Source organism: Lagenorhynchus albirostris, chromosome 12 (genome assembly GCF_949774975.1).
Source record: "Lagenorhynchus albirostris chromosome 12, mLagAlb1.1, whole genome shotgun sequence".
Classification (NCBI taxonomy): domain Eukaryota; kingdom Metazoa; phylum Chordata; class Mammalia; order Artiodactyla; family Delphinidae; genus Lagenorhynchus; species Lagenorhynchus albirostris.
In genome coordinates, this window is record NC_083106.1 from 51,326,740 (window position 1) to 51,352,907 (window position 26,168).

Genomic DNA, 26,168 nt, shown 5'->3' on the forward strand with positions numbered 1-26,168 from the left:
AGAACACTGGATGATGATGATGATGATGATATGAATGTAGAGAGACGTGGAAACACGTTCACAATGTCTTCATTTGAGCTGTGTCCTCCCACTGCCCCCTCTCCTCTCTAGGCAAGGATGCTGTTGGAGGGGCAAACACATTACCTTGGAGAAGTGTGTGTGGATATCTTGTTTGATTTAAGGATGGGCCCCTTTGGGCTCACCAAGAACTGTTTACTTTCCATGTGTGTATTTGTACAAAACAAAACCCGGGTTCTGGGAGCTGTATGGTGACTTCACCACACCTCAAGTGTCAGCTCCTCCAGTCAGTACACATCCTTGTTCCTCAGGGTGGGCCCAAGCCTTGGGCTCTCTTGGGGATACCTGGTATTGGAAGGACACAGGCCATCTCAAATGGGGCTCCCATATCCCTTCCTAGGGTCCACTCAGAGCTTTCCCTCTGGGCCCTCAGAAGGTCCTGCTGTCCTACATCTGGCTGGTCCCTTGGCCTCGGGATGAGACACCTCTTTTCTCTCCCCTGGTTGGGAAGGTCACATTGCTCCAGGCCAGCGGCATGCTCTCCAGGATTCCAACCTGGAGGAAACTCCCCAACAGGTAAAGTCCTTAATATAAAAACAATACTTTTACCTACCTGACTGTGGGGGCCAGTGCCTAAGGGGGAAAGGAAACAGTCTAACCCAAACACAGTACATCATACCAGAAAGCTAGAAAATGAATTGAATCACACAGGGTAGTCCTAAAACCCTTGTGGAATGTTACAGATTTAATAATCTAATGGCTTAATATTTTGCTACCTTAAAATGCAGAAATAATAGAAACAGTCTATGACTTTTCTTCATACAGATAAGGACTTCAGTTTCAGTGGCTGTATGACAGAATTTTGCCTGCACCCAGCGGGCAGTTTTTTTTTTAATATGACAAGATTCTGAGCAGTGTCAAGTTGCTGATCTAATTTTAGTAAATTTGCTTTTAAATGTCATTTACAGATTATTTCTATTGAAACTGCAGACCTGAATTATTGCAATTTAGAAATGCACAGGGACTTAATAAATGACTGTCTCCCCACACACCCACATGTGCACACACACATTTCTTAGTAGAAAACTGAAGTGAGAGGAAGGGGACCGACATGAATAACAAGCTCAACCTCTTTGTGCCTGGAAAGGAGGAGGACTGGAGCAGCCAGAGACTCACTTCCCCCTCTCCTGGGCCTTTCTCTATGCCTTAGTCTCTCCAGCACATAAATGCATGCCTGCGCGCGCGCACACACCCAAAGACGGCAGTGGCGCTCTCTCACTCACCAGCCCTGTGGGCGCGAGGGTGCCATGGAATTTGTTCTGGTCTCTAGGATGTATCCAAGAGGATTCCAAGCCATGTGAAAACTGCCCTGCTTTCTGGAGGGTGGAATGTGACCCTGCAACTTCAGAAGCACAATCATTTAATAATTAAAAAAAAAAATCATCCTATCTACCGACGATAGAGACATCGACAAAGTTCTAGGAACGAACTATGTCTCTTTAGAACCTAACGCATGTTCAGTTTTTGGAAACCGTGTTTTGGTGGTTTCCTTAATACCTTTCCTTGTAGGGCTTCTTCCCCCCAAATCTTAGAGTCCCTTCCAGTGAAGAGAGGTGGACACACTCTGTGACCTGTTTCTTGTCTCTCTGGACTGACTCATCAGGAACCGCCTGTGGGTCCCGTGTCTGTCTCTGTGGTGTCCTCAGAGCTCCAGCCATACAGGTGGGCTCCAGGGGCAGTTTTTTTTACACGAAGCAATAGAAGTACAAAATACTAATTTTTTTTCAAAATTTAATGTTTTCCATAAAATCTGTTGGCAAAACCCCTTCTCCCTCCGCATCTAAATTCTTTGATTTTTACTTGTTTGCTTTTTTTGGAATTTCTCCCCCCTCATGTCCAGAGGACTAAAGAAGTAGCACAGATACATTCTGATGTTGAGTAAAATAGCAAGTCACAGTAGGTGGTAGTGTCCCTTGTTTTCCTCTGTTAGTAAGTTTTAAAAGAATGTATGAAGATAGTCATGAATGTACTAAGTGTTCTAATCCTGCTTCAGTTCACTTTGGCTGTGTCTACATGACCACACACGTTTGACAGGGAATAAAGTCGTGTCCAGTGTCATGGGTGTTAGTGTGCCCCTTCCCCCTTCAGTGTTGGCTCCAAACCTTCCTTTCTTTTTAAGTTGGGGGGGAGGGGCTCCACCTCAGCAGCAATCATCGACCAACCAATGGGATCTACTTAGTGGTGAAGGGATTCGCTGTTTAAATGCGAAGAGTCACTGGCCTACCCTGCCACAGCATGGCCACTCGCGTTCCTGCAGAGATGGCCTCAGTTTTCACCTTTGCCCCCAGATGTTTACTTCTTGCCTGACTGAGGAGGAGGGTCTCGAGACCCCGGACTGGAGGCCATTGGGCTCTTACCCTGCCTCGCTGTGTAGATGGTGATACGGAGTGGGCAGGGGGCGGGGGCCGAGGGGCTCCGACTGTCACGTGGAGATACTTGCCTCTTGTAGATCCAGCCTTAATGTTCTTCTGACATCCTAGTGACAGCAGACCCTGCACAAAGTGGATATCAGAATTAATACTGTGAGGAGACAAAATAATGAGTATAGTTTTACCAAAGATAATGAAATATCGCATAATGTCTGCATTTTACCATTGATTTGAGTGCATCCTTAGAAAACTGAATGTAACAAAAACCCAGGACATTTTTGGAAATTGTATGCTCTCTAGCAACTTTGTGTGAATTTTTATACAAGCACTGTTTTATGAGTTATATAAAATGTTATAAAAATAGAAAATACATGGTCTCGTAACATCTTATTTTCTTAAGGCAGAGGTCTCTCGGAACGTCTGGGTCTGTCTGTCTTTGCGTGCGGCCCCCCCCTCCCCCCTCGTCCCCGGGGAGGGCGCGGGCACTCGGGGCACCTCGGCCTCTCGGACTTAACGCGCTCTGGCTATCGGGGTGCAGTTTGTCACAGCCGAGCGACTGAGACGTCTCCACACAAACCGCTTCCTGGCCATGCAGTAGGGGCGCGGCTGACTGCCCCCCTTTCCTGGTCGGGTGCCAGACCCGCCCTGCTGCTAAACTAGCAGAGCTTCAGTTCACTCTTTTTTTTTCCACTTTGGATTAAATGAGATTTCGTTCCTCAAAGCTAACGTATTATTAACTGGTAACAAAAGGATGCATGTTTTTTTCTCGCCTCTTTGGCGAATTATAAATCATTGAATACTATTTCACAGTGAAAATAAGGTCTCAAGCTATCAGAGCAACACTGTTTTGGACCCGGGGTTCGCGCGGCCTGAAGTGAGTCGTGCCCTGCGATTGGAGCCCGCCGCCTCCAGGGCGTGAGCGCTCAGTCCTGAGTCCTGACACCTGTGCTGTAAGCCTCGCGCAGGTCAGGGCTGGTCGGGGCTGGAGCCTCAGACTTTACTCCGTGAGCAGGTTTAAGCAAGACTTGAAGGAAGGCTAAATTCTTTAGGTCCGTTCTGGCTGTGGGTATCTTTGTTTTCGACCAAAAGAAAAGAAAAAAGTGCCTTTCCTCAGCTGCCGAGAAGGTGCTCGGTGCTTCCGAGGAAGCGGAGGCCGCACGGGGGTGAGGCCCGCCCTTCAGCCGCGACTGGCGCCGCGACTGGCGCCGCGGCCGGCACCCCGCCGCCCAGCGCTCGCCCGCGCCACGGCCTCGGTCTCCGAGCTCGCCTGCATCTACTCGGCCCCCGGTCTGCACGGCGAGTGACGTGACGGTCACGGAGGGTAAGATCAATGCCCTCATTAAAGCAGCCCGCGTAAATGTCGAGCCCTTCTGGCCAGGCTTGTTTGCCGAGGCTCTGGCCAGTGTCAACCTCGGGAGCCTCATCTGCAAGGTGGGGGGCAGGCGGACCGGTCCAGCAGGAGAAGCAGGCGGTCCTGCCCACTCCAGCGCCGCTGCCCCAGCTGAGGAGAAGAAAGCAGAAGCAAAGAAAGAAGAATCTGAGGAGTCTGATGATGACACAGGCTTTTTTTTTTTTTGACTAAACGTAAGACATTTAACAAAAAGCTGAACTGTTAAAAAAAAAAGCTGAACTCTTTGCTTCTGTTTTTGCTTTGCTTCTGTTGGTCTTGCAAAAAAAAAAAATCAGAGAATTTCAGTATATGTGGTTTCACTTGTAAAAGCAGTTCTCAGAAATAAGAGCGCCACACCAAATTATCCTGAAGTTTGGAACGGTGGGATGCAATGGACTCTTTAAGAGAGCTTCCAGAGAAATCTAAAATCCTTCGGCCAGTGGTGGGACCGAACATTCATTGTCTGCTTGCTGTGACGGCAGTGTTGGGCATACCTAACATTCATTGAGTATATACAACAGTGCCGAGGCACACCGCTGAGAGTTGCACCTGGATCGCGGCTCGCAATCATCTCGGAACCCTGTGACGTAAGTTCCCTAATTAAGCCGGTTGAGACGAGAAAGCTAAGGCCCTGAAGGGTATGTGTGTTATCTCATTTAATTCTCATAAAAACTCAGTGTCTTGGGCAATGCCATTATCTCCGTTTTGTGGTGAAGTAGCAGAAAGGTTTACCGGCCAAGTTCACACAACTGGCAAACTTCAGTGTCAGGATTTGAACCCAAGTTTGTCTCGTTCCGCCGTACCATCTCAGAAACTAAACACCCCTGCGCCACACACAATACACAGAGATTCAGACCCGAAACCAGTTACAAGTCAGTGGTGTCCTGTCACCCACATCCTCTAAGCCCCAGTTTGTCTGATCTTAGATATGGGGGTGCCGGTTCTCAAACTGCCCTGGGTGAAATAATTGTGGCAGTTGTGGACAGACATGTTCTGGTAAGAGTAAATTTTTTGAGATAGTGAAAGTGACTGCCATGGATCAGATTCCTTAGGGAGCAGAGCCTGAGACTAGGATTCTTGTGCAATTGACTGAGGACATGCTCCCAGGAGATGGGAAGCAGGACGGGCCCAGGGAAGGCTGTGAGCGAGAGTGTGGTCTCCTCTGCAGTCCGGCCTCATTGCCAGCCACTGGGAGGCCCTAGAACATGAATTGTTTGGCAGAATTAGTACCAGGTGCAGCAAAGGGGCCAGTTGGTCGGTGAGGTCTTCTCCAGGGAGAGGGGTAGCTCGCCTGGCAGGGTGGCTCCCTTTGCCAAGGGCAGTGTTCCAGAAGGGCCATTGTGAGTGGTTAGCTGGCTCTCAGCAGCAAGGGCATGGGTGCGCTGGAAAGGGAATCTGGGTGGGACTCCATCAGCATCCACTAAAGGGCAGAACCACCAGAGGGCACGTTACCCCAGGGGTTCTGATTCTGTCTGACTGGGGTGGTGCCTAAGCATTTGCATTTCTAAAGAGTTCCCAGGTCGTGCTGGTGCTGTGTCCAGAGGCTGCAGAACCACTGCATGACAGTGACTTCGAAAAATACACTGTGTACATCTCAGAAACTGAAGGCTTAGCACTTTACTGATTAGTAGAAATAGATCTGAGCTGAAATAAGTGGTTTCCTGTTGTGTTCAAATAAAACTGACCTTTTTTAAAATTACAAATTATAAGTTTACTAATGAGGAGTACTTAATACTGTGAAACAGGTAGACTGGTCCTTGTTGGAGTTGTCAGGAAAAACTTCCCCGGGCTCCCCTGGTGGCGCAGTGGTTGAGAGTCCGCCTGCCGATGCGGGGGACACGGGTTTGTGCCCCGGTCCGGGAAGATCCCACATGCCGCGGTGCGGCTGGGCCCGTGAGTCATGGCCGCTGAGCCTGCACGTCCGGAGCCTGTGCTCCGCAACGGGAGAGGCCACAGCAATGAGAGGCCCGCGTACCGAAAAAAAAAAAAAAAAACTTCCCCAAGGAAATGGATGACTAGCCTAGATTTGAAAATGAGGAATTAATTAGGTGAAAAGTTCAGCATGCAAACAAGCTTTGGGGTACAAGAAGAACCCCTTAGGAAACAATAAAAGGAAGCCAATGGGGCTGGAACTAGAGGAGGAGGAGGAGTTTCGTGAACCTGCAGAATTAGTCCAGGGCTGGATGACTTTGTTTTCACCAAATTGTCCTTGGATCCGTACGAAAAGAAGAAACTCTTCACCTGTTCTAAGTAGGGAGGGGAATATTCTGTTCTGATACAATCGTTGAACTCTGCCTTCTCAGCCCAGTAAGGCTGCCTTCCTCTGCTGGTGTTCTAGTCACCTTGCCATCCTGACTTCTTAACTAGTGATAAACGAAATCTTAGCTTTCAGGTCAGTGGGAAGAGGCAGGTTTACAAATGCTTCAGCATCAGGGCTTAGGGTCACTGGCCAAACGTGGTAGCTTTTGCCAGAACATTTCTGCAGGGGGAGGCCTGTCCATTGCTTTTTTTTTTTTTTTTTTTGGCGGTATGTGGGCGTCTTATTGTTGTGGCCTCTCCCGTTGCGGAGCACAGGCTCCGGACGCGCAGGCTCAGCGGCCATGGCTCACGGGCCCAGCCGCTCCGCGGCACGTGGGATCTTCCCGGACCGGGGCACGAACCCGCGTCCCCTGCATCGGCAGGCGGACTCTCAACCACTGCGCCACCAGGGAAGCCCCATTGCTTTTATTTTAAAGAGCAGGAATTTGTTTGTTCTTCTAGAGTGTGTAGTCCAGATGGTGAACTGTGTCCTTGACAGAGGTTGAGAACATGGAATGCCACAGCTTTTCCTTCCAGAGGCTTCTGCGGTGTGGCAGCTGTGTATTCAGAAGTGACGGTGGGGCCTTAAATTATAGGGAGTCGTGTTTTTCAGAAGAGCTCCCGGTCTCTAGGCTCCTGCAATGGGTCAGGAATGTGCTAGGGATGTGACGTACGTTATTTCATTTATTCCTCACGGAAACCCTGTGGGATAGATATTTGTATTCCCCATCTTACAGATGGGGATGCTTTCAGAGGTTAAGTAACTTGGTCAAGGTCACGATGCTGGCAGAGCTGGGAGCCTCTAATGATGGCCAGGCTGACTCCCCAGTTTGTGCTCTTGATTTCCACGCTGCCGCTTATGTAGCTGTGTGGACTAAATCTGTTCGTCTGTCTGCCTGGTGGTTCCCGGCTGTTTAACTTGGGGTTTTGCTGACTGTCCACAGTCGCTGAGCTCCTGGATCCACCCCAGTCAGAGTATCTGACTCAGGAAACCTCTCAATGCCACAGGAAATAGAACAAGGCATGCAGTTAAGAATCATCTCTGCCTCTAAAGGAAGTTCATTCATTTAGCAAAAATATTTGTAACCTCTACTATCTCCTGGGCACCGTTTCATGATTCTAGCAAGCCTTGTTCGTTGGTAGGTACGAAGACTGTTTGAGCTTGGAGAGAAGGGTCTGATGGTAAACAGTACAAAACATGATGCCTCTTGCCTTCGGTTGATTTTCAAGATGCATGTGGGTATAAGCAGGTTGAGGACATCGGCTCTGCCCGAGTGCAGACGGCTGAGGCCGTGGCAGGAGGACAGGGTCAGGCTTTGGTCTGAGGCACACCTGCCGGAGCGCAGGTTCCTGAGTCTCCTGTCTCTCACAGGCTGAAACACAGTTGCTAAGTATCCTGCTCTTTCTGACGTGAGGTATTAAACCCAAGTCTCCCCATTGTGTCTGACCAGCTGATATCACAGTGCAGGCATGGTGCCAGGCATGACAAGGCATATCCTTCAGCATATGGTGACGGCTGCCTTGTCTTCAGGTAATTAATACTGATTGCTTGAGTCCAAAGAATTGGCTGCTATTATTGTAGCCTCACCTTAGATTTATCTGTCTCAGAATCAAGAGTTAAGGGATTTCCCCTACAATCCTAAAGAAAATTCCCTACACATTCTGTGGGGAAGTATCTAATATAAGCAACCCCTCTGAGTGGGACTCCAGAAATGGGCTTTACCAGTCCAGACTTCTAAACAGAAATTGCCCATTTTAGATACTTGCTGTTCTACTCTGACTGCAATCAGTCTTTGGGCCTTCACTTGTCTGGCCTGGGGAAGGTTCCTCCAACTTTAAGGATAAAGTCCCAGGATCGAAGGTCCATTGGATACAGTTGACATCTCCACAAGGGAATCAAGAAGTGCATTGTGAGTGACCCATGTCCTCAGGATCTTGCAAAATTGTTGACTTTCACCATCCATCTTTTGACATACCTGGTCTGTTAACTAATAACGAACAAAAAAATCTTAAAACAAGAACGGGCCATCAAGCGTGTCTTTGAGAGGACGGGAGAGTGGCCGTCTCAGAAAGCTGTGTCCAATTTCAGAGCCCTCAGAGAAATGCCAAGCACAGACTGGTTGTAGCAGCTACCAAAAGGCAGAAGCACAGGCTGTGGAGAGAACTTACGAAGAGTGTATGTCAAACTAACTGTATCTCTTTATACTCATAATTAGACTGGCAAAAATTAGAAAGCTGGGTCATGCCAGGGGCTGGGTGAGGCTATGAGTCTATAGGTACTTTGGGTATTGCTGGTGGGAGGGCAGCCTGGTGCAGCCATCCTGGAGAGAAAGCAGCACTGTGGTTTTTGTGGTGAGGGGAGTTGGGTGGGAGAATGTCACTGGGAGAGTGGGTGGGCAAAATGTGGTGGATGTACTTCGGTATTTATTATGCAGCAGTGAGAAGCAATGGATTAGATGTGCCTAGAGTGCCATGGAGGGGCTTAGTGAAGAAAGTAAGATACAAAATGAAATATATAGTAATGTCATTTATGAAATTTAAAATATTATTTTATTTATAATATAATAATTATAATATATAAATATATTTATAATATGTGCACAGAACAACAAAACATTTGATAAGACTGCATACCAACAAAAAGATACACATTAAGCACATTAGAATGGTTAGCTAAAGTAAGGGAGGAGGACATGTGGAACGATGTGAGAACAAGAAAAAAGATAACTTGAAAGAAGAACTTGGAGGGTGGGTGCTGGTGCCCCGGCATCTCCCAGTGGAAACTCTTGTGGGTGCACCTCCCCATTCCACCCAGGGGTGTGCTGGTAAATGTGTGACAACTGGCTCTCCAAGGGAAAAATCCATTCTGTTTCACGGTGCTTGCTGATTTCCAAGGTGAAAATCCTGCTACCATGGCTCATCTTAAGCCACCCATATGACTCGGAAGCCATTTGGGAGATGCTCACATTCTGCTCTATGGAGTCTGCTCGATGGAGTTTCTAATTTCTCAAGATGGTCAGTAAGCCGACTGATAACCCTGGCAGTAACTTTTTATTTTTTATTTTTTTTATTTTATTGGAGTATAGTTGATTTACAATGTTGTGTTAGTTTCAGGTGTACAGCAAAGTGATTGTTATACATATACATATATTCACTCCTTTTTAGATTCTTTTCTAAGTTATCCCAGAATATTCAGTAGAGTTCCCTGTGCTATACAGTAGGTCCTTGTTGGTTATCTATCTAATTCTGACAGTAACTTTTTGAAAGCCAAAATACATACGACCAAGATAAGGCAGGACTTCCGTAGAGTGTCTCCTTACTTGCCTCGTATACATTGCACACCCTTTAAGAAAGTTCATAGAACATACACCACCTCTCCAAAGGAAATCTGTTTTGTTTTTAAGTTTCTTGAAAAATGGTAGTTTCTATTCCCTCAATCATTATTGACCAAATAAACCATGACCTAAGAATTTTCCCCCAAATGTCTACTTTTCTCCCCAAAATGCTAAAAAAATAATGAAACTATTGCCTAGCCGTCTATATAATTTTCCATGGAACATGGTAAATGCTATTTGGCAGAGAAATGCAATTAGCGTCACACTGCCCAGGGGAGAGCTATTTCTTTGAAGGGATTAACCATTACTGGTAAAAGGATTGGATAGGCCTCTACGGCAGCAGTCCCCAACTTTTTGGCACCAGGGACTGGTTTCATGGAAGACAAATTTTCCACGGCCAGGGGGGTGGGTGTTGGGTTCATGTGGCAGTGTGAGCTATGGGGAGCAATGGAGAGCGGCAGATGAAGTTTAGCTTGTTCGCCCGCCACTCACCTCCTACTGTGTGGCCCAGTTCCTAACAGGCCTCAGACTGGTACCAGTCCGCGGCCCAGGGGTTGGGGACCCCTGCTCTACAAAAATAGTCATAACTTTAAATTGTTCATCCTTAAAAACTGCAAACATACACTAGAAGCATTTTCAGACTTTCCTGGGAAAGCCAGATATTTTTTATTTTTATTATTTTTTTAATTGAAGTATAGTTGATTTACAATATTGTGTTAGTTTCAGTTGTACAGCAAAGTGATCCAAATATATATATATATATGTGTATATACATATATATACCCACACACATATATATGTATATGTTTTTCAGATTCTTTTCCATTATATAAGATATTGAATGTATTTCCCTGTGCTATGCAGTAAATCCTTGTTGTTTATCTATTTTATGTATAGTAGATTGTATCTGTTAATCCCATACTCCGAATTTGCCCCTCCTCTCCTTTGGTAACCATAAATTTGTTTTCTATGTCTGTGAGTCTGTTTCTGTTTTGTAAATAAGTTCATTTGTATTATTTTTTAGATTCCACATATAAGTGATATCATATGTCTTTCTCTGACTTACTTCACTTAGTATGATGATAATCTCTGTGTCCATCCATGTTGCTGCAAATGGCAATATTTCATTCTTTTTTTATGGCTGAATCTTATTCCATTGTATATATATATATACCACTTCTTTATCCATTCATCTGTCAATGGGCACTTGGGTTGTTTCCATGTCTTGGCTATTGTAAATAGTGCTGCAATAAACATTGGGGTGCATGCATCTTTTCAAATAGTGTTTTCTCTGGATATATGCCCAGGAGTGGGATTTCTGGATCATATGGCAACTCTATTATTAGTTTTTTGAGGAAGCTCCATACCGTTTTCCATAGTGGCTGCACCAACTTACATTCCCACACCAACAGTGTAGGTGGGTTCCCTTTTCTCCGCACCCTCTCCAGCATTTATTGTTTATGGACTTTTTTTTTAAAGAATATATTTTATTCTTTATTTATTGGCTGCATTGGGTCTTCGTTGCTGTGTGCAGGCTTCCTCTAGTTGCGGCGAGTGGGGGCTACTCTTCATCACAGTGCACGGGCTTCTCATTGTGGTGACTTCTGTTGTTGCGGAGCACGGGCTCTAGGCACGCGGGCTTCAGTAGTTGTGGCACACGGGCTTAGTTGCTCTGTGGCATGTGGGATCTTCCCAGACCAGGGCTCGAACCCGTGTGCTCTGCATTGGCAGGAGGATTCTTAACCACTGTGCCACCAGGGAAGCCCTGTTTATGGACTTTTTAATGATGGCCATTCTGACCTGTATGAGGTGGTACCTCACTGTAGTTTTGATTCACATTTCTATAATTAGCGATGTTGAGCACCTTTTCATGTGCCTGTTGGCCATCTGTGCGTCTTCTTTGGAGAAATGTCTATTTAGGTCTGCTCATTTTTTGATTGCATTGTTTTGTTTTTGTTATTGAGTTGTATGAGCTGTTTGTATATTTTGGAAATTAAGCCCTTGTTGGTCACATCATTTACAAATATTTTCTCCCAGTCTGTAGGTTGTCTTTTCCTTTTTTGTTTATGGTTTCCTTTGTTGTGCAAAAGCTTGTAAGTTTGGGGACTTCCCGGACTTCCCTGGTGGCGCAGTGGTTAAGAATCTGCCTGCCAATGCAGGGGACACGGGTTTGAACCCTGGTCAAGGAAGATTCCACATGCCGCAGAGCAACTGAGCCCATGCGCCACAACTACTGAGCCTGCGCTCTAGAGCCCACATGCCACAACTACTGAAACCCACGTGCCTAGAGCCCATGTTCCACAACAAGAGAAGCCACCGCAATAAGAAGCCCACACACCACATCAAAGAGTAGCCCCTACTCGCTGCAACTAGAGAAAGCCTGCGTGCAGCAACAAAGACCCAATGCAGCCAAAAATAAATTAATTAATTTTTTAAAAAAGTTTGGGGGCTTCCCTGGTGGTCCAGTGGCTAAGACTCCACACTCCCAATGCAGGGGGCCTGGGTTCGATCCCTGGTCAGGGAAATAGATCCCACATGCTGCAACTAAGAGTTCACATGCTGCAACTAAAGATCCTGCACACCTCAACGAAGATCCCGCATGCAGCAGCAAAGAGCCAGCGCAGCCAAATAAATAAATAAATATATATTTTTAAAAACCCTTATAAGTTTGATTAGGCCCCATTTATTTTTGCTTTTATTTTTTTTTAAATAGATTTATTTTATTTATTTATTTATTGGCTGCGTCAGGTCTTCCGTGGCTGTGCACGGGCTTTCTCTAGTTGCCAAGGGCTTCTCATTGCAGTGGCTTCTCTTGTTGCGGAGCACAGGCTCCAGGAGCACAGGCTTCAGTAGCTGTGGCACACAGGCTTAGTTGCTCCACAGCATGTGGGATCTTCCCGGACCAGGGCTTGAACCCGTGTCCCCTGCATTGGCAGGCGGATTCTTAACCACTGCGCCACCAGGGAAGCCCCTGCTTTTATTTCTATAGCCTTGGTAAACTGACCTAAGAAAACGTTGGTATGACTTATGTCAAAGAATGTTTTGCCTATGTTACCTTCTAGGAGTTTTATGGTGTCATGTCTTGTATTTTTAAGCCATTCCAAGTTTATTTTTGTGTGTGGTGTGAGGGTGTGTCCTAACTTCATTGATTTACATGCGGCTATCCAACTTTCCCAACACCACTTGCTGAAGAGACTGTCTTTTCTCCATCGTATATTCTTGCCTCTTTTAAGATTGACCATAAGTGTGTGTTTATTTCTAGGCTCTCTATTCTGTACATTGATCTATATGTGTTTTTGTGCCAATACCACACTGTTTTGATTACTGTAAGTTTCTAGTACCGTCTGAAGTAAGGATTATGCCTTCAGCTTCATTCTTTTTCCTCAGGATTGCTTTTGTAGTTCTACATAAATTTTAGGATTATTTGTCCTAGTTCTGTGAAAAATGTCATGGGTAATTTGATATGGATTGCATTAAATCTGTAGATTGCTTTGGGTAGTATGGCCATTTTAACAATATTAATTTAACAATATTAATCCTTCCAATCCAAGAACATGGGATATCTTTTCATTTCCTTGAATCATCTTCAATTTCCTTTACCAATGTGTTATAGTTCTCAGCGTATAAGTCTTTAATCTCTTTGGTTAGGTTTATTCCTAGGTATTTGTGGTTTTTTGTTTTTTAATTTTATTTATTTTTGGCTGCGTTGGGTCTTCATTGCTGTGCGCAGACTTTCTCTAGTTGCGGCAAGTGGGGGCTACTCTTTGTTGTGGTGCACGGGCTTCTCACTGTGGTGGCCTCTCTTGCTGCGGAGCACAGGCTCTAGGCACGCAGGCTTCAGTACTTGTGCCTCGTGGGCTCTAGAGCACAGGCTCGGGAGTTGTGGCTCACAGGCTTAGTTGCTCCGCAGCATGTGGGATCTTCCCGGACCAGGCCTCAAACCCGTGTCCCCTGCACTGGCAGGCGGATTCTTAACCACTGCGCCACCAGGGAAGCCCCTAGGTATTTGGGTTTTTTTGTGTTTTTTTTTGTTTGTTTTTTGTGGGGTTTTTTTTGCGGTATGCGGGCCTCTCACTGTTGTGGCCTCTTCCGTTGCGGAGCACAGGCTCCAGACGCACAGGCTCAGCGGCCATGGCTCACAGGCCCAGCCACTCCGCGGCATATGGGATCTTCCCAGAACGGGGCACGAACCCGTGTTCCCTGCATCAGCAGGCGGACTCTCAACCACTGCATGTTTTTGTTTTTCTTTTGAAGTGATTTTAAACGAGATTTTTTTTTTAACTTTCTGATATTTCATTGTTAGTGTAAAGAAATGCAACAGGTTTCTGTATATTAGTCTTGTATCCTGCTATCTTGTTGAATTCATTTATCAGTTCTAATAGTTTTTGTGTGAAGTCTCAGGGTATTCTGTATAGAGAGTATCATGTCATCTGCATATAATAACAGTTTTACTTCTTCCCTTCCGATTTGGATATCTTTTATTTCTTTTTTGTCTGATTGCTGTGAAAGCCAGACCTATTGAAAAAAAGAATTCTTGTCACCCGATTAGAGCAGGGCATCTCAGCCTCAGTAGCACTGACATGTAAGGTCTGATCATTCTGTGTTGTGGGGACTATCTGTACACTGTACGATGTTTAGCAGCATCACCTGTCTCTACCCATTTGACGCCCATCCCACCCCCTCCCCCTCAGTTGTGACAGACAAAAATATCTCCAGACATTGCCAAATGTCCCCAGGGGGGTAAAATCATGCCAGGTTGAGAAGCACTGAATTAGAAACATCCAAATCTTTTAAGTTTTTCATCATGTTGGTCACATGTTCACTGAGGAGGCCTTGCCAGGATGGCATTTATAAAGCAGCTATCATAGAGTGAGCTGCAAGAGTTCCATAAATCTTTATGAATTGCTTTTGTTTCTGCTGTTTCATAAATATGTTCTAAATCCCTTGTGCTGTAGACAACTATGAGAGTTCAGTTTTTGCCATGTGGTATGACCAAACCCAACATTCTCCACCATCAGACGTCTTTTTGCTTATTTTGATTTTTAAAAACAGAGAAGCCTGTAATGGGTCAAATCCCACCAGCTAAGTTGAGGTACTTAATTACCAACAGAGCTTCCAACAGCCTTTCAAATGGGCCTTCCTGCTTTCTAGCTACTATCAACTCATCTTGCCTCACACAACACATTTTAACTCTTCTGAAGACTGAACTCAACAAGGTAAGGAAATTAGTATCCTGATCCCTTCCTGACCAGTGAAGAAGCTGAAGCTCAGAGAGGTTAAGGCCAGAATATAACCAAGGTAACCAAACTTGCTAAGGGCAAGAAAGAGCCTAAAAACTAGGACCCCTGACATATATCACCAGGTCATGCTGCCCCTCACCATGCAAGACTTAGTTGGCTTTCTATTACTTTCCAAAGAGCAATCAAGAGAAGGGAGGGAGAGGGGGTGGCAGGGAAGGAGCGATAGAAAGGCACAGAGAGGTGAAGAAAATGAGAAAAAGCATCATCATTACTATAATCTCCTAAATTAAAACTCATAATTAACTCATGTTGAAATTAATTATACTATTTTCACTGATGTAAAAGCCTAATTAACAAGTGGTAAAATAGAAAAATTCCTTCTGTTACACTGCACAGTATATATTATTGCTTCCTGAGAGCTGATTTAAGCTTTCAAATAAAAATCAATTTTCCTGAGCTCCTCTGAAATCTGAGCTGGTAAGACTTCCAGACTCATGTGACCAAACATCTCACTGTTTTGGGCTACAGAAGTTTCCCTTCTGTATCAGTTAACCTGAATTCTCAAGAATTCCTGGAGGGCAAATAAAAGGACCCAGACATAGTCGGTCTTTATGACACAAGAGAGTCTAATAAGTCTATTTGAGCCAACCCTTCCAGTGCTAGCACACTGCTCCTGGCAATCTACAAACCAATTTATTTATGCAGATGCCCTTTTCTTAGATGATGTGTATTATGTGTGTGTCCTTTCTATTACTACTCTATTTTTTTAGTCCCTTTTATAACACTTTCTTGAGAATTAGAATAATTAGTCTCTGATTCTTTATTCTCTTTACTGATAAAATCTGTGTATTTTCTACTTTCACCTGAAAAGTAAACCATCGCTTAAATCAGGGAGGGTCATCACATTCTTTCTGTAGGTCAATGTAAATATTTTATGCTTTGTGGGCTACATAAGGTCTCTGCCATATGTTCCTTTCTCTTTTTTTAAAACAACCCTTTAAAAATGTAAAAGCCGGGCTTCCCTGGTGGCGCAGTGGTTGAGAGTCCGCCTGCCGATGCAGGGGACACAGGTTCGTGCCCCGGTCTGGGAAGATACCGCATGCCGCGGAGTGGCTGGGCCCGTGAGCCATGGCCACTGAGCCTGCGCGTCCGGAGCCTGTGCTCCGCAGCGGGAGAGGCCACAGCGGTGAGAGGCCCACGTACCACAAAAAAAATAAAAATAAAAATGTAAAAGCCATTCCTAACTTGCATGCCATACAAAAGGCCTCCAGCTGCCTTAGTCTATCATCAACCCCATGCCCTAAACAATTAATTTTAAATGGGCCCTAACTAGCCCATTTGGAATCAGTTGGAACAACTTTACTATCCAGACTTCTGGAGACAAACTGAAGGGAACTAAGGCCAACATGTTGGTAATTCAGAAAGGCCAGTGGATAAAGGGGTCTCCCAGTGCTGCTCCCCTAAGGAGATAAAGGGGACCTTGACTTGGCTTGGTTTTGCCTTAAGAAGCTTGAACCCAGGGAAGCTGGTTGACAGGGATAAAACTGAAATGACACTAAGAACAAGGCCAATTTATTTTACACTGCCTCCTGAGGTAGTTAACGTGGGAAACAGCAGGCTGGTCATGAAAACCCTCTCTGGGCTTAGTTCATTCAGCACATGTCTCACTCATGCTCACGAGGTCAAACTGTGGACAAATCAAGCCTGGGAGGGAAATCCAGGCCAAGGGAAGCGTCTATAGGGGCCGCGATACGAATGCTGACTTCCACAAAACTGGCTCAGGAGATTCCACAAATGGTAGGAGAACCTTATTTTAATAAAAACGTCCTCTTTTTAACCTGGCCCCTTCCCCCACCACTAGAAAGCAGCTTTATCGCTAAAAAGCAATCCATTTATTTGAGCGTACTTTTTTTAGGCAATTTTAACTGTTTCCACCGCCGTAACACCACTCTGTATTTCTCACTGCTGGTCTTCTCTTCAAACACTTTTTTCAGGAGAATCCTCATCACTGTCTCTGTTTCTGCTTCTCTATCCTCTCCAATTAGAAGATCCAATGTATCTCCCACTTTCACCTGAAAATTAAAAAGAAAACGGAACCTTCATTACGTTTTGGGAAACTCGGCCAATGCAAACATCTCTACTTTGAGTTTTCACTGGGCAACCACCACCTGGGGCACAGGTGACTCCTCTGTAATGGTCACTTCTCCCTAGTGCTTCCAGGTGAAAGGGCCCCCCTCTCTGGGCAGATGCCTCAGAACCATGTGGCTCAATAGGGGCCAGTGTCCCTCCTTCAGGCTGAGACAACTGGCTGCTCGTGGACAGGGCCTGTGTGGCTTCAGTTTTGTCTATTGCATGACTTCAGGAAACACCTGAATGGAAGCATTTATTTTGTAACAGTGGCAAAAGATGAAGCGGGGCACAACCTTAGAGATTATGAGCACAGTAATTACTACATGCACTGAGAAGACAATTTTCAGTGTAACACTTTCACTGATTTCAACACAGTTAAGCTACATCATTGGGGACAGGGCACAATTTGTTGGAAATCTGTCACAGTGGAACAACGGTCAGCTGCATCTCCTAAAGAAGTCGAAGTAAATAAACTGCTTTCCAGCATTGGCTAGCGCCAGTGATGCCACATCATCAAGGAGACAGGACTCAACGCACAAGGATGGAATGCCACAGAAAAGAGGGTCGAGCTGGATGCTGACTTGGGTTAAAAGGGCTGAGGTCAAACCCGTTTTTGTCCAGATGGGAGCTTTGGGTTGAGCGAGTGCAGGACATGCCCTGGGGGCAGTCACATCAGTGCTGCCACGGTGCAAACAGCCCATGAGACACCTGGTCCTGGCAGCTCAGGATCCCAGGGGATCTGCCCAGCAACTCAGGAAGGGGATAAACTGACCCAGGTGCCACATGCTTCTACTAGAACACAAGCCAGGATGACCACAGGCCGTCTCAGACCATTCACCACCGCTTCCAAGCCAAGGATGGGGGCAGTGGCGAAGAGATGGACAGAAAGACAGGGACAGCCCTCCATGTGTGGGCCATGGACTCTAAGTGGGCACAGGTACCCATTTAAAAGCCTACTTGGGGGCTTCTGTTTAAGGAGCATAGTGCCAAATGCTTATGTTTGCCTCATTTGTCAATGAATGCCCTGAGGCAGTTTAACTTCACGCTGTTTGGATATCTGTACCTCACTAGGGCAAGCCACCCACTCAAGGCTTCCGTAGGCCCAATACTAAGTCTACAATGTGGGAATGCATGCCTGCTCACCATGATGCCACACTGGTCAATCCAGGCAGCTGGATGTAAAACTCACAGGGGCTAATTTTAAACCATTAACTCTCCCCTCTGGGCTGAGAAGCAGAGAGACTCAAACCACAGCGAGGCATGAAGACTGCTTCTCCTTGTGGGTTTGAAGGCATCATCTGGGCTGGGCAGAGCGGGGAGTGGGGAGTTGCGGGGAGGGGCGGTCAGTCCTCCTGAAGTTCCGCTGGATTCAATTTTTATTTTTTAAATGACCATTTGCCCAAACTGTGTAGACATTTAAAATCAATGTTCAGAAATACACGGCTTGGGAACTCTGCTTTACCTTTTTTGGCATAACTTTGTGTCATTAAAATTCATTTTTTAATAAGTAATATAAGCACATGATACAATACGTAAAAAAGAGGTATAAAAGGGTATACAGAGAAAAAGGCAACCCTTCTCATGTATCCTTTCGTGGATATACTATGTGTGATGTCTGCCCCTTAAGAGGAGAGTGGATCGTTCTGGTGGCTTTCTTCTAGGGCAGAGAATAGGGAAGCAATGTTTCTCCTTTACCCGGTGAATCCCAGGGAGAGGTGACGTCAGGAAGGCTTCAGTCCCATATTTGGGCTCCATACACCCTCTATTTAGGTCAACAGTTACCCAGCACCCACAGCACTCTGGGCCCCATCTGGTGTGCAACTCACAGAAAAGCTCTGCTCAGCTGCAGGCAGCCAGGGTTAGAGCTGCAGCATCAGACAGGCGCCTGACCCTTCAGCCAGCAGCCAGGCTCAGGCCCCACGGAGCAGGCCACGGAAGGGGAGGTGTTCCTCATTCCCTGCAAAGCCCTGTCCCTTCTACCGTGGGAGACGGCACAGTAGGCACAAAGCAAAACTGGCTGGAATTAGGGGCTGTTCCAAGCATCTACATTTCCAATCTCCCCTTAGCTGCAGTTACTATGGCTACCAGGCCTCCGAGTAACAAGGCAGCCGAGTGTTAATGCTGGCCCCTTCCTTTGCTGACCCTCAGGAGAAATCTGGAAGGCAGCCAAGACAACAGAACACCCAAGGCAGAATGAAGAAGCAGCAATTAGACTGTAGTTAACAATATCTCAAAGCACAGGGAGAAAAATAGATTTATGGTGTCTGTAAATGAGGCCCTGGCAGAGACACTGTGCACCAAGAACAGATCTTGTCTTTGGAACACTGTGGCTGGTGAGAAGGGGGTTGGGCTACAAGCAGGAAAAAGCAATTAAGGGACAAGAAGGACCTGATCTCCAGGTGCATGTCTGGAGTGCTTGATTTCCTACAGCTCACTGAGCAAGGACTGACACCTGCAGTCTGAACCTGTCAGGTCAGGTGCCATCAGAGGGATCTGGGCCTTGTGACTTGGCGGCCAAGACAAGCACTGGGGATCCCCCCTCCTGTCCACTCAGCTGCAAGAACCACTCTGAGTCTGGGGAGCAGAGACTGAAGACAGCCTCAGTGCTCACCCAGGTCCGTGGCCAATGGCTCACGCCCTCCCATGTCCCAGGGGTACAGGATGCAGCTCAGGTCCTCCAATCCCAGGAGTGTTTGAAATATGAAAGAAGCTAAAATAAAAACAACCTTCAAAAGTGTGTCTAACTTCCCTGGAACATTTATTCCCTGGACACTGACTAAGAGTTAGATTATGTCTGCCAATGCCTCATAGATCTGTGTCTTCCAAACTTTTTAAGGGTCTCTGTCATATACTTTTTAAAATTGTTTTGTTAACTTTTACTATCATTATATATTCCAATTACAAAAGTGAAACATACTCGTAAAAAATTCAGAAAATAAAATGCATGAAGAACATATAACCCACAGTGCCCCACTCAAAGATAAATACTAGTAGTACTAATATTTTAATTCTATGTATGTATATATGTAACTTTTTACAAAAATTCATTTTTAAAAGAATATATATATCATTTATTGTAACACTGGATACTAGAAATACATTTTCTTATAACACTTGTGAGTGATTCTTCCACTTAACAATAGTACTGATATGGAGCTGTCAGGAGATATGAAACCTTCTTTTTGGTGGCTGCCCTGCACACAGAGCAGTGTATCCAGCAGGTACTGGGGGTTGGGGGCTACTGCTGAGCTGAACAGAACTGCACATCTGCTCAGGTAACAGCAGGCCAAAGAAACCTCTACATGGATTTAGCCTGATTATTATGATTTCACGGGGGCTAACATTAATGACTTAGAAGTTTAATAGATTTTTGCCAGTTCTGATAGTGACTTGTCTTAAAATTTTTTTAAAAAAGGGAAAGCTTCATCTCAAAGTCATTATGGCTGCAAAGAGCAAGTGGTCTGTGTAACTGAAGCTATGTGACCAGGCTTGAGGGAGACCTTAGAGGGGGCAAGACAGACATACACAAGGAGCCACTGATGCCCCAAAGAAGGAGCCCCGGGGGAAACTGGGGGAGGCATTAACTGAGTACTGGAAGAACAACAGACAAAAATATCTGGCTGTCATAATATCTCACTGTGGGCTTTTCTGGGGGCGCAGTGGTTAAGAATCCGCCTGCCAATGCAGGGGACACGGGTTCGAGCCCTGATCTGGGAAGATCCCACACGCCGCAGAGCAACTAAGCCCGTGCGCCACAACTACTGAGCCCACGTGCCACAGCTACTGAAGCCTGCGCACCTAGAGCCCGTGCTCCGCAACAAGAGAAGCCAACACAATGAGACGCCCACGCACCTCTACTAAGAGTAGCCCCCACTCACTGCAACTAGAGAAAGCCCGCGCACAGCAATGAAGACCCAACACAGCCAAAAAAACAACAAAACTCACCGTTCTGCTTTTCTTCCATAATTTTTCCCCGTTCAGCCTGAGTTCACCTTTGTAGAATGCATCTTCCACTTTGCTAAAAAAAGAAGAAAAAAATCAAAGTGCTTTAAAATAGAAATATATTCAAAACAATTATATAATTTTGAGAAAAGTACCAGCTGTTTGTAATGCTTATCCTGACAGTGACTGGCCTCCCCACAAAATCTCCATTCTGGGTGCTGGGAAAGTGAAAGTCAGCTGCTTCCATATATATCTAAACAGGGAGGCCAAAGGGCACTGCCGAGTACACGCTGGCTGCTGCAAAGACCTGCTAGCGCTAGCAGGCAGGTAACCAGCGCCCTGCTGGGCTTTCCAAGGGGGCTGGAACCCGCATCTAGCGCATTCAGGATGGGCCCGGTGCTCTCCACGTGACTCCCCCTACAGCAGTCACCTTAGAGGTGGTAGCGCCTGTGATTCACGACAGCCATAATGAGTGGGCACTCCCTTCCCTTCACGTGCTGTGAGAAAAACCAGGCACCCCATGTATGGTGAGGCTACTGAGAAACCCTCTGCTAATGTGCACTGAGGATGGGGAAGTTCCAATCCAGCAGCTGCTGATCTCTCTGAATTTGATCACTGGGGCAACCAGACCAGGGCAGGATACAGACAAAAACGAGTGCCCTTTCGTTTTAGTGCTCTGACTCCAGGCGACTGACATCTGGGGTTCTCCTAATAAGAACAGCAGCAGTTACTACTGTGAGAGAGGGAGAGGCCCCTCATGAGCCTGCCAGATTTCAGAGAACATTCAAGTCCCGACCAGGGTGCCTGTGGGTTCAGGGTTCAGAGTTAAAAACTGAACTATGCCTTTAAATCAGGACATAAAGATACAAATTACACAAGGGAATCTTTCTTAATTTATTATTCATACCACAATTCTTATCTTGCATGCAGTATGCACACAATGATTGCTAAAGGAATGAACAAAGAGGATCACTATTCTTATACAATTAGTCTAGCAGAGAAGGAATGAGAATATTAAAGAAATCTTGAAAGTTACACTTAGTATCTCTATGCACTATATATGAACACACATAGTATTTTCATCATCATAGCTAACATAGCGAGTACCCACTATGTGCCACACACTGTTATAAATGCTTTAGGTAGATAGACAGACTCATTTAATCCTAGCCACCACCTTCTAAAGCTGGTTCTATTACCCCCATTTTACAGATGAGGAAACTGCACAGAGATTTTAAGTAACTTGTCCAAGGTCACACACAACCCAGGATTGAAACCCCAGTAGTCTGGCTACAAAGCCTGCAGTCTTAACCACCATGTTATACTGCTTCTGTTGATTCTAAGAGGTACCTTCTCACTGTAGCGTTTGTGAAACCCAGGTGCATTCTATGCTTGCTATATACATCTAACATGGTGATTCCTTTTTTCCCCAAGAAGCTGTTTTTACATCAATGGTTCATCTTACAAAGTTGATTGTGTCTTAGAATCAAGGAAACATGCCATGTGGGACTTGCAGGCAGTCACTTGACTTCTTTGGGAATTAGTGTTCTCATCTATAGAATGAAATAATTGGAACAGGTTACCTATAAGATCCTTTCACATCTATGGTTACTCTTCACCATAATATAAGCCATGTAATTGGTAATGCTGCTTTAAAATAACCAACAAGCGGACAAGCGATTTTGTATTAAAACGCATATACTTACTTTCTCCCGATATCTAGGCCTGTCTTCAGGATAACATCATATCGGAAAGACTGCACTACTTTGTCCAGGTCCTTATGGTCTCTGACCGCACTGGGGTCGTCCTCTGGCTCCTCTTCCTGCTCACTCATCTCATGATGCTCACTCTCTTCATCAGAGTCCCCTTCATCTTCCACTTTTTGCAGAGTCTTTTTAGTGGATTTTTTAGAGCTTACATTACTTTTGAGTCTTATGGAAAATGGGAAAATATATTCTTGAGATATTAAAAGCCCTGAGAGTCTCAGTGAGAAAATGTTATGGAAAAATGTTTTATAATTTGAAGCATTTAACTTGGTACTAGACAAATATAAGTATCGATTCCAGGAAGCACAGTGTTTATGTGAAGGTGTCCCTCGTAGCGCTCCGCAGAGCCCAATCCAGGCATCTGGCTTTCTTAAAACGCTGCTGGGCAATCTGATGCTAGTCATAGCCATGGCTCATACGACCTGAAACAGACAATAATTCAGTTTTACTTCCCAAGTGTGGTATCCTGGCATTCTTACAACATAAACCATACACACCATGAACACGTTACATCTAGTACTGTACTTATGCTTCCTCCTACAAAAGGCCATGTTGGTCCACATGTACCAAGGGCCATGCACACTGTACTAGGTGAGTCTTCCGGCTGTAATTAACGTGCTGACCTCACAGGGTGGTCGTGAAGGTTGAATTAGATACTAATACGTATGAAAACACTGGTTCTACTCTTCTCACTCCCCCAAATTAGCTTGGGTACTGACTGCTACTGAAAAATATTAACAATAGTTCTCAATGATTTTTTTTTCTTTTTTTTTTTTTGACTGTGCCATGCAGCTTGCGGGGATCTCAGTTCCCCCACCAGGGATTAAACCCAGGCCACAGCAGAAATCCTAACCACTAGGCCACCAGGGAACTCCCTCAGTGATTTATTTTAAAAAGGAAAATCTCAGGACAAGAAAGACTATTTACTGACATACATTACATCCTTACAATATTGACTTCGCAGAAGATACCAGATCATGACTTCATGGAAGCCAGTGAGTCTCTAAACTTTATTTCAATCTCCAACTCCAGCAAATCAGAGCTAGGAATGAGCAAATTGTACAGATCTGCATTTCACCTCCTTTCACATCTTCTTCCCACTGTTTAACAGAGGCAGTAGCTAGCAGAGAAAGAAGGGGCCTGGAGACCCACAAACTAGGTAATTGTTTCCTGAGGCAGAGGTGCTGACATGCCACATGTCCTGTGTGCTCCACTGGGAGGACTCTTGGAAGACTGCACCTGGTTCCCTCCAGACTTTGCCCCATGCATCTTCTACCTTGCATGTTGTATCCTTTTGCTGTAGTAAATCATAGCCATGACCCACAGCTGAGTCCTGTTGAGTCTTCCTAGTGAAATCAATGAACCTAGGGGTGGTCTTGGGAACCCTGACAAAATATCCAACTGCCTATTCGACATCTCCATTTGGGTGCATAACAGGCACCTCAAACTTAATTGGCCCAGAAACAAACTCCTGATATATCTCTAAGCCCAAATCTGCTCTACCTGTGGCCTTCCCCATCTCAGTTAATGGTAACTCCACCCTTCCAGTTCCTGAGAACAAAGGCTTCCAGTCACTCTTGACTCCTCTTTCCCCCGTACTCAGATCCATAATGTCAGGAAATCATGTGGCTTATCTCCAAAACATGTCCAGTATCCCATGACTTCTCACCATTCCCACTGTTACCACAGATTCAGGCCACCATCTATCACCAGGATTACTACAAAGGCTCCATTACAGTGTGTTCTCCATAGAGCAGTCAGAGTGAGTCTTTTAAAAAGTAATTTATATCATGTCACTCCTTCCCTCACAACCTTATAAAAGCACAGAGAAAAGCAAAATCCCTCCCTTGGCCTACAGTCCCTGTGTGATCTATCCCCTTCATTTCCACTCTGACCTCATCTCCTGCCTCTCTCACCCATGCTCAGCTCCTTCCTGAAGTTCCTCATACACAACAGGCACACTTCTGGGTAGACTCCTTTGTTCCAGCTGCCCAGAACACTCTTAGCCCAGATACCTGCATGGACAAATCACCTTCACCTCAATGAGGTCTACTCATTCCAACTCCATTTAACAGGTGTCTTGTCCTCCAAATCTCCCCTTGCCCCGTTCTACTTTCTTTTGCAATAGCACTTATCTGCTATGTTATATAATTTACTGCTCAATCCCAAGTGCCCAGAATAGTGCCTGACACATGGTAAGTGCTTAATTAAATACTGTGAAAGTAGGTCAAAAAAAACGGTGCATTAGAATGAAGAACAATGATGGGGCTGGGCTGATGGGTAAGAGGCTAGATCTCCAAGGGCCTTCCCTATCAAAGCTTGGACTTACCCAGAACGCATGAGAACTATAGCAAGACCTTAAGTAGGGAAGTGATCTGATAGGAGTGCTTTTTAAAAGATTTCTTTGGCGACAGCGTGGATGTAAGGGGAGTATCACGGAAGGAGGCCTGAAGGTTTAGAGTGAAATCTTCAGGAGAGACATAAAATCGGTGAACTAACCGAAGGCTGTAAGAAAAGCAACGACTGGAATGTAGAGGCAACGCTGTCCTTGACCTGCGGGACATTTGAAATCCCTCCATGTTCCTAGGCCTGTTAACTACTCCGTATGGAAAACCTGATTTAACTGCTTTTAGTTCAACTGCAAGCAAAAATCTTCTCTTCTCTTCTCTTGGAGACCTCAGAGGCTGACCAAGTGCTGAGACAAGGTCATGTTCCCCTCGCCCCCTCCCTACCCCCGTCGGGCTGCGCACCTTCCCGGGTCCTCAAGGTCAAGGGAAACTGGACACCAGAGTCCTCGAGCTCGCGGTCTGCGTCTGCAGCCAACAGGAACGGCCGGGCCCAGGGGAAGACGGCCTCGGCCCGCCGGGTTCGCAAGGCCCCTAAGAATTCCCGGATCCACGGGGCGTCCCGAGCTGGCCCGGCTGAGGCAGGACGCCAGAGACTCACGCGGAGACCTGGCAGGAGCGCGGGAGGGGGACTGGAGCTCGCCCTGCCCGTATTTCCCATGTGCTTGCAACAGAAACGGGAGCGAACACGGGGCACCGCACGCCGGGCAGGGGCGCAGTTACCTGTACGTCACCGCCTCTCCCCCCTCCCCGCCCCGCCCCCCCACCCCATGGCTTCGCCGAGCGCCGGACTCCACACCCCGCCCTGCCCTTGCCCCTCCCCTTCCGCCGGCGCCGGCGCCAGCGCCGGCGCGGTGAGAGCAGGCTGGGCGGTGCGCACTGGCACAGCGGCGATGGCAGCGGCACAGCGACCCCTGCTGGAAGCCGCGCCTCGGAGGACTGCGCCGGGAGGGCTGCTGAGAGAGGACAGGGCCAGCTCTGAGCTGAGCGGGAAGCGCACGCTGAGTGATTGATTCCACATTGTTGAAGAAAGCTTTTCTTTTTAATTAATTAAGTAGGACTTCCCTAGTGGCACAGTGGTTAAGAATCTGCCTGCCAGTGAGGGGACAAGGGTTTGATCCCTGCTTGGGGAAGATTCCGCAAGCCGCAGAGCAACTAAACCCGTGTGCCACAACTACTGAGTCCGTGTGCCGCAACTACTGAGCCCACGCGCCTAGAGCCTGTGCTCCACAAGAGGAGCCACCACAATGAGAAGCCCACGCACCGCAACGGAGT

General features: G+C 46.2%; 1 protein-coding gene and 1 pseudogene across 1 annotated transcript; one reads left to right on the forward strand and one right to left on the reverse strand.

The window, feature by feature from the left end:
* The first annotated feature begins 553 nt into the window (after positions 1-553).
* LOC132530478 (large ribosomal subunit protein P1-like) lies at positions 554-4,416 on the forward strand (annotated as a pseudogene).
* Positions 4,417-16,505: 12,089 nt separating this feature from the next.
* On the reverse strand, positions 16,506-25,642 carry MTRES1 (mitochondrial transcription rescue factor 1). The gene is made up of 4 exons (XM_060167398.1): positions 25,299-25,642; positions 22,489-22,970; positions 20,786-20,858; positions 16,506-16,782 (listed from the first exon to the last, which is right to left on the reverse strand). The coding sequence occupies exons 2-4, from the start codon at positions 22,956-22,958 to the stop codon at positions 16,603-16,605; spliced, it is 723 nt and encodes a 240-aa protein (XP_060023381.1). The 5' UTR covers positions 22,959-22,970; positions 25,299-25,642; the 3' UTR covers positions 16,506-16,602.
* Between the last annotated feature and the right edge of the window lie 526 nt (positions 25,643-26,168).

Coding starts and splice junctions, on each gene's coding strand:
- MTRES1 (XM_060167398.1), bottom strand. CDS start 22,958: ATGGCTATGACTAGCATCAGATTGCCCAGCAGCGTTTTAAGAAAGCCA. Junction 20,859..22,488: donor GGCCTAGATATCGGGAGAAA/GTAAGTATATGC, acceptor TTCTTTTTTTAG/CAAAGTGGAAGATGCATTCT. Junction 16,783..20,785: donor TATGGAAGAAAAGCAGAACG/GTGAGTTTTGTT, acceptor TTTAATTTTCAG/GTGAAAGTGGGAGATACATT.